Source organism: Phacochoerus africanus, chromosome 8 (assembly GCF_016906955.1).
Source record: "Phacochoerus africanus isolate WHEZ1 chromosome 8, ROS_Pafr_v1, whole genome shotgun sequence".
In the NCBI taxonomy this organism is placed as follows: domain Eukaryota; kingdom Metazoa; phylum Chordata; class Mammalia; order Artiodactyla; family Suidae; genus Phacochoerus; species Phacochoerus africanus.
Window position 1 is genome coordinate 50,157,679 of NC_062551.1, and position 12,406 is coordinate 50,170,084.

At 41.6% G+C, this 12,406-nt stretch overlaps 1 protein-coding gene across 1 annotated transcript; it reads right to left on the reverse strand.

Moving 5' to 3' along the window:
- Positions 1-964: 964 nt before the first annotated feature.
- Positions 965-11,914, reverse strand: LOC125134287 (C-X-C motif chemokine 17-like). The gene is made up of 4 exons (XM_047793390.1): positions 11,602-11,914; positions 5,228-5,308; positions 4,495-4,596; positions 965-1,214 (listed from the first exon to the last, which is right to left on the reverse strand). The coding sequence occupies exons 1-4, from the start codon at positions 11,678-11,680 to the stop codon at positions 1,117-1,119; spliced, it is 360 nt and encodes a 119-aa protein (XP_047649346.1). The 5' UTR covers positions 11,681-11,914; the 3' UTR covers positions 965-1,116.
- Between the last annotated feature and the right edge of the window lie 492 nt (positions 11,915-12,406).

Genomic DNA, 12,406 nt, shown 5'->3' on the forward strand with positions numbered 1-12,406 from the left:
GAAGCTGAGGGCCCAACAGTCTCCTACCAGAGGGATTGTGTCTTAAATGAACCCCATCCCACTCACCACTCAGTTACAAAGAAAGTTTCTTCTCATAAGGCCAGCATTCCAATTTAGTCCTCTGTTTCATCTGGATGACAGAAGCCAGATTCTGATCAGTGTTCCTTTTATATTCTCTACTTCTGATGTTTGAGGAGAGGGTCAGAGGGGAAAGCGGGATAAACTGTTGTAATTTTTCCCTCTTAAATCATTCTTTCAGATGGTTGCCACCTTTATTTCCTTATATTATCATTCTGACCATTTTATTCTCATGTTAAAAAAGATATCCTCCTATTTCTTCAGCTTGAAGCCCTTTTCAATGGCATTTGAAATCGTTCACATCAATTTCTAGCCTTGAACTATGCCTCTGCATATGTCTCCTTTACTAGATTGGAAGTTTACAGTATCAGATGACCATTGATGATGATGATGATGATGATGATAAATAATGGAGAGGTTTTACGTGCTAAGAAAACTGTGCCAGGTTTTTTTTTTAACCTATGTTATCTTTAGTAAGACTATGTTTGATTCATTGCTTTAACTTCTTTCTTTGCCTTACCTAGCTCTTACCTCCAAAAATTTTGTTGAATGAATTAAAGAATAAAAAATTGGGCAGTGGAGAGAGATTGAGGGTAGTATTGGATGTGCGTATAATCTGGATTGAGTTTGGAATGAACAAGGTAAAGTGAGTCGTCTGGACTGAATGTGAGGTTCTAGGCCCTATTTGAAAATGATTTTGACTTGTTATATTTAAACATATTTATTGCCTTTTGTTTGCTACTTGCTTGGTTGTATTTAAGGTCCCATGGGACCAGCTAGGCAACCGGGGACTCCTGGTTTCTTTCAGGTAAGTAAGTTTAAGCTGGGTAAGGAGAAGCCCCAGGAAAAGACTGACAAGAGAAGAAGGCACTCCAGGGAGCAATAATCTTGGGGAAAATGCTTTTTGAGAACAGTGGAATGATTTAGGAAGCAGGGACAGGTGTGGGGAGCTTGAGGCGAGAGAAGAGCATCTTCTAGGTGTGCTCACTGCCTTGTTGACTGACAGTGTTTCATCAGGAAGGTGGGCTCTCAGAGCTCCTATAAAGGCAGAGAAAAGCTCTCCAGCTTACATAGTCTGAGAAATTGCTGGCAGGCTCTGGAGGGCTTGTTTTGCTTCTTGTGGTGTCTTTGGTGTCCTAGGTGAAAAGAAAAGGGAGAGACTACTGTTAAAAACATTTTTTTGCTCTATTTTTTAATTAAAGTATAGCTGATTTATAATGTACCAATTTCTTCTGTATAAAAACATTTTAAAAATTCAGTTTTCATGAGAGCTTTTAAAATGTTAAAAGTAAGGCTAATGTAGTGAAAAATATAAAATAAAAAATATATCCAGTAAAAAGTTAAAGATGCCCCAACCCCAGCCTCCATTCCCCATTTCTCAGAGCTAACTATTGTTACTGGTTTGCTCCATATATTTTTGTATATAAACATAATAGTTTACTCCTAAAAACAAAAATGAGCTTATATTATACACATTGTTTTGTTGTGTTCCTTTAACAAATCTTTTATTACTGCATTATACATCTGTATAAGTCCGTAAGGCTTAAATTTGCAGTTCAATAAATGGTTACAAAGAAGTATTCATGAAACTACTACCCAGGCCTGGAAAGAAAATACTAACAGCAACTCTCCTCCTTTTCTGATCACTACCTTCCCTTTCCCCATCACGTAGGTAATCCTGGCTTTTGCTGTGTTAATATATTTTTTTTTCTTTATGGTTTTACCATCTGCCTATACATTTTAAATGTTAGTTTAATTTTATTTATTCTTTAACTTTATGTATGTGAAATCATGCTATAACTATTCTCATTTTTTTCTTTTACTGAACATTATATTTGTTACATTCATTTAGGTCATTTTATTATTGTTCATTCTCACAGACATATAATATTCAATTATACTACTATTTATTTATTCATTGGCCAATTTTCAGTTTGGGATATTTGTAAATAATGCTGCTATGAAATCCTTGTTCATGTCTCCCGGTGTACATAAGCATGCATTCCTTTTGAGTATATAGTCTAAGGGTGGAATTTCTTGGTCACAGAGCTTAAACTTTAGTAGGTAACTGCCAGCACTTTTTCAAAGTGCTTTACCAATTTACACTCTCATCAACAGGAGCTGAAAGTTTCTCTTTTCTACTCTCTGCCAGTACTTGGTATTGTCAGACTTTAAAGTTGTTGCCAATCTGATGATGTAGAGTGATCTCTGTTTGGGCTTAATTCATATTCTCCTAGTTACTAGTAAAGTTGAGGGCCACTTCCCATGTTTGTTAGCTATTTGGATTTCCTGTCTCTGAAGTGCTTATTCAAGTCTTTTGCCTATTTGTTGTGTTACCTGCCTTCCTCTCATTGATCTATAGGAATTCTTTACGTATTCTGACTATTAATCCTTTGTCAGTATTAAAAGTTGTAGACATATCTCTACTCTGTAGATTGTCATTTTATTCTTTTGATGACCAAATTTTCTTTTTTTTTTTTCTTTTTGGTCTTTTTGCCATTTCTTGGGCCGCTCCCGCGGCATATGGAGGTTCCCAGGCTAGGGGTCGAATTGGAGCTGTAGCTGCCAGCCTACGCCAGAGCCACAGCAACGCGGGATCCGAGCCGCATCTGCAACCTACACCACAGCTCACGGCAACGCCAGATCCTTAACCCACTGAGCAAGGACAGGGATCGAACCCGCAACCTCATGGTTCCTAGTCGGATTCGTTGACCACTGCGCCACGACGGGAACTCCGACCAAATTTTCTTAATTTCAGTGAAGTCAGATTTGTTAATAATCTTTTCCTTTATGATTTATACTCTTTGTATTTTGTTTAAGAAATCCTTTTCTACCCCAAGGTCATGAATATATTCTGCTATATTCCCTTATCAGTTTGTCTTTCAGGGATTTCCCTCATTGCCTAGTGGTTAAAAGGATCTGATTGTCACTCCTGTGGCCCAAATTTGATTCCTGGCCCAGGAACTTCTGGAGCCCATAGGTGCAGTCAAAAAAAAAAGTTTGCCTTTCGAATGTAGATCTTTAAATCACTGAAATTTATTTTTGTGATGGGTTTGAAATAGAGGGTTTCTGCATCTTTTTTCACTTAATATATTGTAGATAACTTTCCAATCAATGTATAATGATCTGTCTAATTATTTTTGACAACTGCAGAATTGCCCAATTTGTTCTTGATGAAAAAAAATTTGGGGGGGTATTTTTTAGGGCTGCACCTTCGGCATATGGAGGTTCCCAAGATGGGGGTCTAATCAGAGCTGCAGCTTCCAGCCTATGCCACAGCCACAGCAATGTGGGATCCGAGCTGCATCTGTGACCTACACCACAGCTCACGACAACACTAGATTCTTAACCCACTGAGCGAGGCCAGGGATCGAACCTGCATCCTCATGGATCCTAGTTGGGTTTGTTAACCACTATGAAGGGAACTCCTCTTGATGAAATTTTTTTATTGAAATCTAACCTTATATTGACATCTAACATTATATTAGTTTCAGGTGTACAACATGATGGTTCGATATTTGTATACATTGTGAAATGATTATATTTGTCAATACAAAATCTGCTATAATTCACATTCTTGTACAAAATTTTTGACTATCCACGCTGGTATTTATAATAAGAGATTTCTTTTTTGTTGTTGTTGTTTTTGGCTTTGCCCATGGAATGTGGACGTTCCCAGGCCAGGGATGGAACTAATGTCACAGTACTGACCCGAGCCACTGCAGTGACAATCCTTAACCCACTACACCACAAGAGAACTCCTTATAATAAGGGTTCCTTGAAGTGAGATTACTAGGTAAAAAGTACACACATTTAAATTTTTGATAGGTATTATTATGTTGTATTTTATTTCCATCATTTGTGATAATGATCTAGATTTATCTTTTTCTTCATAACAGCATAATATCAGTTTAACATTTGCCAATATACTTTTTTTCAGCTGTGCCTGCCCTGTGCAGAATTTCCCATCTCAGGGATCCAACCTGTGCCACAGCAGTGACAACACTGGTTCTTTAACCCAATAGATCACCAGGGAACTCCACCAATATACTTTTTATATGACATTTAATTATACCTAGACTATGGAGGAATCAAATTCTGTTTGACACTGACACTGGTGTCACTGTCAGAGATCTATGAACATGTCCCCAACAGCCCTGTCTCCCTCCACTTTGATAAGCAATGGCATGGTATCATTAAAGAATTGGGTTAAGCTTCTCTAGTCATAAAAGAATTGTGTTTTGCTTTTCTTGCTCTTCCTATTTCCCCACAAGTTGACACTGAGTAGAAAGGGCTGAGCTGTGTGCTTATCCTGGTCTTCATTTCATTTCTCTTGTCTCTTTGCAACCCCTGCTTCACCCCTAGTTGATTCCACAGTGACTCTGGTTTAAGGAAGGTCATTCTTTTGTAACTTACTGGTTTTCTTCACTCTGCCCTTGAAATGGTCACAGGGACATGGCTTCTTCGGCAGCCCGTGCGCTGTCATGAATTTTCTTCTAGGGGCTCTCAGGAACCAATCTGAAATAAGGGGGTTTCTGCTTAGGAGGGTGAATGTGTTTGAGGCAGGGCTTTACTTGCCATCTTTCTTGCCTCTCAGTTCTTTTTCATACTGCAGCGAGTGTGGAAGTGGATCAACACAGAAGAGTGGAGATAGCCATTTATATGGCCACCAGCGTTTCTAAGTTGTTTCACTTGACCTCTCTGGGCAAGAATTTGGTGGCAGTTTTGGAGGAGGCATCAGGGTATCATTAAGGAGACTGAAAAATGAGGAATTATACCTAGGTACCTTTTAGTGGCTGCTTTGCCTTGAGCAAGCCTTTTTGGCACTTGATTTCAGTCTTACATATGAGTGAAATAAGGTTGAGAATGGGGTCCAAGAAGGTCTTTGACTGCGGCCCTGGGATGTTGGGGAGAAGGATAAGGGGAGGGAAGCCAGAGAGTCAGCCAACTCCCTCCTGGACCTGAGAGGAGTCCAGCATTTGCTTGAGACTCAAGAAGAAAATAAATTTTGGTGCTTCATGTGATGGGCTGGTGGAGAGGGAACAGGGTGAGGTCAGCTCAGATAACATCTGCTCTGGTCTCGGAGGGACCCAGGGAGCAAGTTGGGATCTTGATGGTGCATCACTGTTGTCAATGTTGAATTACTGACCTTTGCACTCACATTCTTGGACAGCTTCCTGGAGCCACTTCCCAGAAGCCTGCCGTGGGTCCCTATGGCCTCTGGTGATTCCTGTCAGAAGGAAACAGGTCACTTCCAGGCACTGGGTGAAGAAGAGACCAAGACAAATGGTCCACATTTTTTCAGTGCATCTCCTTTGCTTTTCCTTTTTCACTCAGGGAACTAGGGTGCTTCAAGAGACTAGTATTTAAATAGATAAAAAATTGAGGTTTAAAATCTGGCCTAGAGAAGAGATTAGCTGGAACCAGATGGAGAAATAATGGCTTTTTGATAGGAGAGAGGACAAAAGGTAGGGGTTGATCAAGATCTTACTACCTTCCCTCATTAAGATCTCCCCTACAGGGTTTGGGATGGAAATGCTATTAAATTGGGTTGTGATGATCATTGTACAAGTATAAATGTAATAAAATTCATTGAGTAATAAAAAATAAAAAAATAAAAGATCTCCCCTACCTACATTAAAATTCTCATGACTTAAGGAATAAGAGCAAGGAGTAGATTATTCCATAAACCAGTCAGGAACTTCACCTGACCCCCACATTTGGTTGTATTTGAATCCATAATCCCAGATCAACTAACTGCAAGAGGATGATATTTACCTCTGTTCCTCTGGCACAAATCCTTTCCTCTTTGGGACTCTATTCAAGTATGTGTTACCACATAATGCTGCCTTATGCCCATTTTGTGATACCTGAGATATTTTTATAATACTCAAGGATGATGTTTTATAGAGATTCTGGTTAAGAACTGGGTCCAGATGATGCTTCCTCTGTGTAGGAATTGCTAATACTTCCTGCCAGACTTTATTATGACTTCACATGGTTCCCTATCACGTTTGAATGCATCTCTATCATTGCACAATTATGACAAGTTTGTTTGAAATGTGTTCTGGACCGAATTGTGTCCCCCTAAATCTAACCGAAGCTGTAACACTTAATGACTCAGAATGACTGTGTTTGGAGACAGGGCCTTTAGAGACACGATTAAGTTAAAATGAGGCCCTTAATGTTGGGTTCTAATCCAATCTGTCTGAAGTCCTTATAAGAAGAGATTTGGGCGCACAAGGGAACACCAGGCATGTATGTGCCCAGAAGAATGACCAGATGAGATTATAGCCAGGTGGTGACCATCTGTAAGCCAAAGAGAGGCCTCAGAAGAAACCAAACTTGCCAACACCTTGATCTCAGATTTCTAACCTCCAGAATTATGAAGAGATAATTTGCTGTTGTTTAAGCCACCTAGTCTGTAGTATTTTGTTATGGCAGTCCTAGCAAACTAAATGTCTTTCTCCCTCACTGGATTCTGAACCAGTGGCTCGGTAGTGATTCAGCTTCCTGGCCCCTGACACATGGCAGGCACTTGGTAAATGTTTGATAAGTGGATGGACAAGTCATCCAGAGAGGGCCCTTGGAGCAGCATCTTGTTCAACCCAGCTTGCCTATTTCCCAGAGTCTCGCCCTTTCTGTCACACAGATGGGGGATGTTGCATCATTTCCCCAAAGGCTGGTTTTCCAAATGTTTTCATGTGCTGTTTTGAGTAGTGTTAATCTAAACAGGCATAGTCCTTGCCATCTAAACTTTCTAATATTTCACTCTCAACTGACCTCTTCTAGTTCCAGAGAAAAGCCACAAAATATTACAGTCAGAAGGAATCTTGGACATTATTAGTGGAACTCCTTCATTGAAAAGCTTTTCTTTTTCTTTTTTTTTTCTTTTATTTTTTATTTATTTATTTATTTGTCTTTTTGCCTTTTCTAGGGCCGCTCCCATGGCATATGGAGGTTCCCAGGCTAGGGGTCTAATCGGAGCTGTAGCCGCCCGCCTGTGCCAGAGCCACAGCAACGCCAGATCCGAGCCGCATCTGCCACAGCTCACAGCTCACGGCAATGCTGGATCCTTAACCCACTGAGCAAGGCCAGGGATCGAACCTGCAACCTCATGGTTCCTAGTCAGATTCGTTAACCACTGTGCCACAACGGGAACTCCCTCTTTTTCATTTTTTAATGTAATATATTTTTATGTAAAAATATTAGACAAAATTTGTAAAGTACAGATGAAGAAATCTTTACCCTTATCAACGGTAGGAATTTGGGTATGTTTCCTGCATATGAGTTTATTTATATAAAATATAACCACAGTATGTGAACAGATTTCCTTCTGTTCACTTTATAAGCTTATTCCTGTGTTGTCTTACAACATTTATAACATACATTTTGAATGACTGTATAAGACTCCCAAGTGTATGTGCTCCAGATTTTTTAACTGTTCTCCCATTGCTAAATATTTAGATTGTTTTATTTTTGGATATCGATTGCTTCTCAGCCTTTTGGCTAAGATCAAGTGTATTTTTGGATATTGATAAATCTCTTCGTGTTTGTGACTGTTTTCCAAATATTGATTTGCTGTCTTGGGGAAGATTTCTAAGTGGAATTACTGGATCAAAAGTTAAGAACAGTTTTGTTTCTTGGTATCATCATAAGTTGCTTTTAAAAAAGTTGTACTAATGAACCAAATCACTATCCCTTTTATTTTCAGATGAGGAACTAGACCCAGATAGAGCCAAACTTCACAAAGGTAATGGTGACCCATCTGGAGTTAAAAGCCAGGTCCAAGACTACTGTTTTTTCTGCAACTCTACATGACTATAATTCATGGTATAACTGAAAACAAAGATAACAGATTACTATAGTATATTATGTCCCCCAAATGTCAAACATTTTTGGACAACTTTAATGATTTTTGCTATAGCTTACACCACTTCTACTATTAATTAGTTCCTGCTTTTGTTTTAAATAAAGTTATTTTTCTTTTGCTCTTTTTAGGGCCACAGGTGCAGCATATGGAAGTTCCTAGGCTAGGGGTGGAATTGGAGCTGCAGCTGCTGGCCTACGCCACAGCCACAGCCATGCAGGATCCGAGCTGCATGTGTGACCTACACCATAGCTCATGGCAACTCTGGATTCTTAACCCACTGAGCAAGGCCAGGGATCGAACCTGAATCCTCATGGATACTAGTTGGGTTCGTTTCCACTGAGTCACAACAGGAACTCCAACTTTTATAACATCTTCATTCTATGCAGTATTTTCTGTGAGATTATGAGTTTGATACGTGCTTAGATTTTTTTTATACATGCATTAAAATAAGTATATGACTATTAAAGTAGAAGCTAGTTTGTGTTCTACCTAAAATCGGTTTTGGAAAATATTAATACAATGAAGGAGCATGGACTTTACATCCAGGCAGACCTGGGGTCAACTGCTTAACTATGTAGTCTTGCAGAAGTAACTTAGCTTCTATGATCTTTGGTTCTCTGGTTTGCGGAGTGGATATTAGTATCCACCTGGCAGTGTCGTTAGGACTAAAGGAGCTACTGTGGGCCCAGGGCCCAAGCAGGTGTTCAGTACACAATGGTTATTATCCTGGTTGTTTTTGCAGATTTCTAGTTACTTCCCAAAGGGAGTATTTGTGCTGGAATGTTAGGCTTCTTGTTTTCTGTGGACTTGCCTGTGTAAAGAAGTCATTTCCACTTGTTAGCTTTTATGATAAGTCTATTTTAATTTTGACTTTTCAGTTCCACTACTTATTAGCATTGTGATTTTGGACAAGTTGCCTAACATTTCTGTGCCTCATTTACATAATTTGTAAAACAGGGCTGAAGAAAGTACATTGGTGTGTGTACGCATTGTCTGTTTCCTAGCTCTGTCCACCAGAGGGCCCAGATACAGTAGCCCTAGTAGCAATGGGCAATGCCTAGTGCCCAAGGTTTGTGACTATTGTTCTCCTGTGAAAGGAATCAGGACTCTGTGGAGAAACGGCTGACTCCAGGGCTGGGGAAGGGAAGTACAAGATGAGCCTGGAACATCTTTGTCATGTGAGAAATTCAGGAACTGCTAAAGAAATGACATGTCAAAAACACATCAAAGCCACCTTGAGCCCAGTGGCCAGTGAGCAACAGTGGAACAATATGAGCAACATTAAAAATAAGGGTAACAGTGGATTATACTCCACAAATATCTCTGAGTCTTTACCTCTATAAACAAATAATCGAATATCTAAAAAAATGGGAGGGAAGGAACAGCTCTTTCATATAGTAGAATCTTAATAAATGTAGAAGGAATGATAGAAATAGAAAATCACCATTTTGCTAAGACCACGGTAATACTTATTGGAGGCAGGAATCATCAGTGTATTTTAAAAATTAATGGGCAAAAGTGTGATGAGAAGAAACAGGCTATTTGCATGGTCTCAAAGTACCTCTCCACAAGATACTTATTGAAATGGGAAAATAGTACCTTTACCAACACCATCTTAACCAGTGTTCAAATTTAACATAATCCGTCTTGAGAGATATTGTTATCATGGGCCTTCTGCTGTGCTGTACCGAGAAGGCAAACATCACTTCTGTGGTATTAGTGCCCAAAATGCATAATCTCAGTTGAATCATGAGGAAGCATCGTGATAAGCCTAAATTGAGGCCATTCTGCAAAATACATTATGGTATTCTTCAAAAGTGTCAAGGTCATGAAACACATGGAAGGTTGAGAAACTACCCTAAATTGGAGGAGACCAGGAGAGATGTTGTCTTTCTTCAGTGAGGGATCCTAGATTGTCTTCTAGACCAGAAAAAGGACTTCCCTGGATGATTAGCAAAATCTGAGGATTTGTACATTTGCTAATACTTTTGCTAATTTTCTGATTTTGATAATCATATTATAGTTATTGTATGGTGTTGTTTGGTGTTTTTGGATATACTGGAGCTGATTAATTTTACATTTTTTAAGTCTGAAAAATGAAAAGTTAAAAATAAAAAAGTATACTAGATTTCAGTGAGGACACAATGATGTAGTATGTGTAAAGTGCTCAGGAAAATCCTGCCACACGGGACTGTTTAACACATGGAGGGTATTATTATAAGTAATTTTAAAATTAATAAGTAATCTTATTAATTTTAAAAAGATGAGTATTATTATAAGTAACTTATTTCCTAACACTGTCACTGGTTCTTAGCTATTTCCTTTGAAATTTCCTCTTAGAAACCTGAGGATTTTTTCTTTACTTAGCGAATGTTTAGTGAGCACCGTGCAGGATAGTGTGAGGGATGTGGAACAATATACCAGGAGGTGCCATGGGGAGGGTGCAGGGTAGAAGGGCAGGGCCAGGGGTAGGAGAGGCACACCAACACCTCAGCTTACCTAAGGCAGAGCATGAAAAGTGCAGAGAGTCAAGTTAAGCTTGTTCACAGGAGGGAGGGCTCACGTCTGGGCCTGGGGCGAATCAAGGCAGGCTGTGGGAGGAGGTGGTTTGGAGCAGGTTGTGTGAGCAAAGTTGAGCTGGGAAAGCACCAGACCAGCTGGGGAACAGCCCCGGGGTCTAGCTGAGTGGAGCACAGAGCACTCGGGAGTGTGAGGAGGGGTGGACTGAAAGGCAGCTGTGGCTGGAGCTTTGAATCCAGCCTGAGGACTCGAGCCTTGGTTTCTGTCACAGCGGTGGAAAAGCCTTCCCTTCCAGAATGGTGGTCTAGTGCCAGGGCTGTGGGGCCAGCGGCTTCCAGAGAGCTCTCTCTGTAAGGGAGGGAACGTTTGGAATTGGGGTGGAGTCGGGGGGATTGGGGTGCCGTGGCTTTAGGGCCGAGTCAATGCTGAGTGACAAAGCTATTTGGCCTTCAGGTAGCCCTTGGGGAGATGTTCCCTTCCAGTGGGCACACACGTGGGGATGAGGTCCCTTCTGCACAGTTGCCCTGCTAGGGGCTCGGCCACTTGGCTGTAGTGAAAAGTGGCGCTTATTCGGAACCCCTAACCCAAAGGTGAGCTGTGGGAACAGGGCTTCAAACATGGGTACTGTGTGGTGGTGTGATTTTTCTAGTTCATCATCACCTTACCATGAAGTTGCGCTAAAAATGGTTGGGACACGTCTGGTGCGCTGTAAAGAATGTCATGGAGGACCGACTTCTTGTCTTCAGATGTCCAGTCACCTTCAACACCCTCCACCACCGCCTCCCAGGCTGGCCCTGGGGAGGTTCATTGCTCTCTGCCACAGGGATTGGGGCAGAGGTAAGGCGGCAAATCTTTGAGGAGCCCGTGTTTACTTCTCCCCCGCCAGCTACAGTTGCAGGCACTTTCACACATATCCTCCCGTTTAACTCTCACAGCCCTCTCTGGATTTCTGTACAGTTCTCTCCTTTTTATAAAGGAGCAAACAGACACTGAGAAAGGCTAACTTGCCCCCAGTCCCTGAGGCCTAGAGGGGCTGCATTTTACTGCATGTGTGGTCATGCTCGTTTCTGTTTTGCCACATTTCTCCCACCTTTTTATCTTTCACAGAAAATTTAAAAAAATTGTTTTACCTGTATTTGGGTTGCTGGAGACCGTGGACATCAGCCTTAGTGGCAGCAACAGAAGGAGGGAAGCGATTAGAACTTTCATTCCACCTGTTGGTGCTGCGACAAGTCACTTGAAGTCGCTTGAAGACTGTGACAGGTTCCCACTCCTTGGGGTGGCTCAGGCTGAGTGTGGTTCGGGGTTGGTGGTCTGCGCTTTAATCCCAGGCCAGTGTTCCCACTAGAGGGTGAGAAGGGCTAAGTGCCACCAGCCTTGTTAGGTAACAGGTTGGATCATGGGCTTTATCGGAATCTGGGAGGGAAAACCAGGCAAACAAAAGAAGTGAAAGACTCTTAAGAACCTGAGCAGGTGACTGATAACTTGGCAGCAGCGCTGCTTCCCTCCCCCTCTATACCCCCCAACGTGCTAGGATTTCTTCCCCCAGTCTGTCTGCTTGTTTGAATTTCCTTATACCTTTGAGTGGCATTTTCTAGCTTAGTCTCTGACAGGAAAGCGAGTCTCAGGGTTGGCAAAGCGAGGAGGACACGGTCTGCTTCCCCTCTGCCCTCCCGACTCCCAGCCTTGGCACATCATCGGCAATAGCAGTGTTGTTGTTTGGGAAGTTGCCGTGTCCTGACTTTGACAGTTTCCTCGAGTTCTGTGGCCACACGGGGTGGGAAGCAGAGAGGATGAGGGAGGAGAGGCTCTCGTCTCTTGCCCCGAGCCCTGCCCTGGAGCGCTGGGTCAAACCAGGCCTCCTGTTGTTGGTCAGGAAGGTGGCGCTGCCTAAAGGAGAGGGACCTGGGTTGGTGGAAGACCCTCAAGGCTTCA

Bases quoted from the DNA above. Each gene is read 5' to 3' on its own strand.
- LOC125134287 (XM_047793390.1), bottom strand. From the start codon at position 11,680: ATGAAAGTTCTAATCGCTTCCCTCCTTCTGTTGCTGCCACTAAGGCTG. The intron at 5,309-11,601 runs GTAAAACAATTT...TCCTTCTGACAG, and splicing joins CTCCAGCAACCCAAATACAG to GAATCACCAGAGGCCATAGG. The intron at 4,597-5,227 runs GTCAGTAATTCA...CCCTTATTTCAG, and splicing joins CCAAGAATGTGAGTGCAAAG to ATTGGTTCCTGAGAGCCCCT.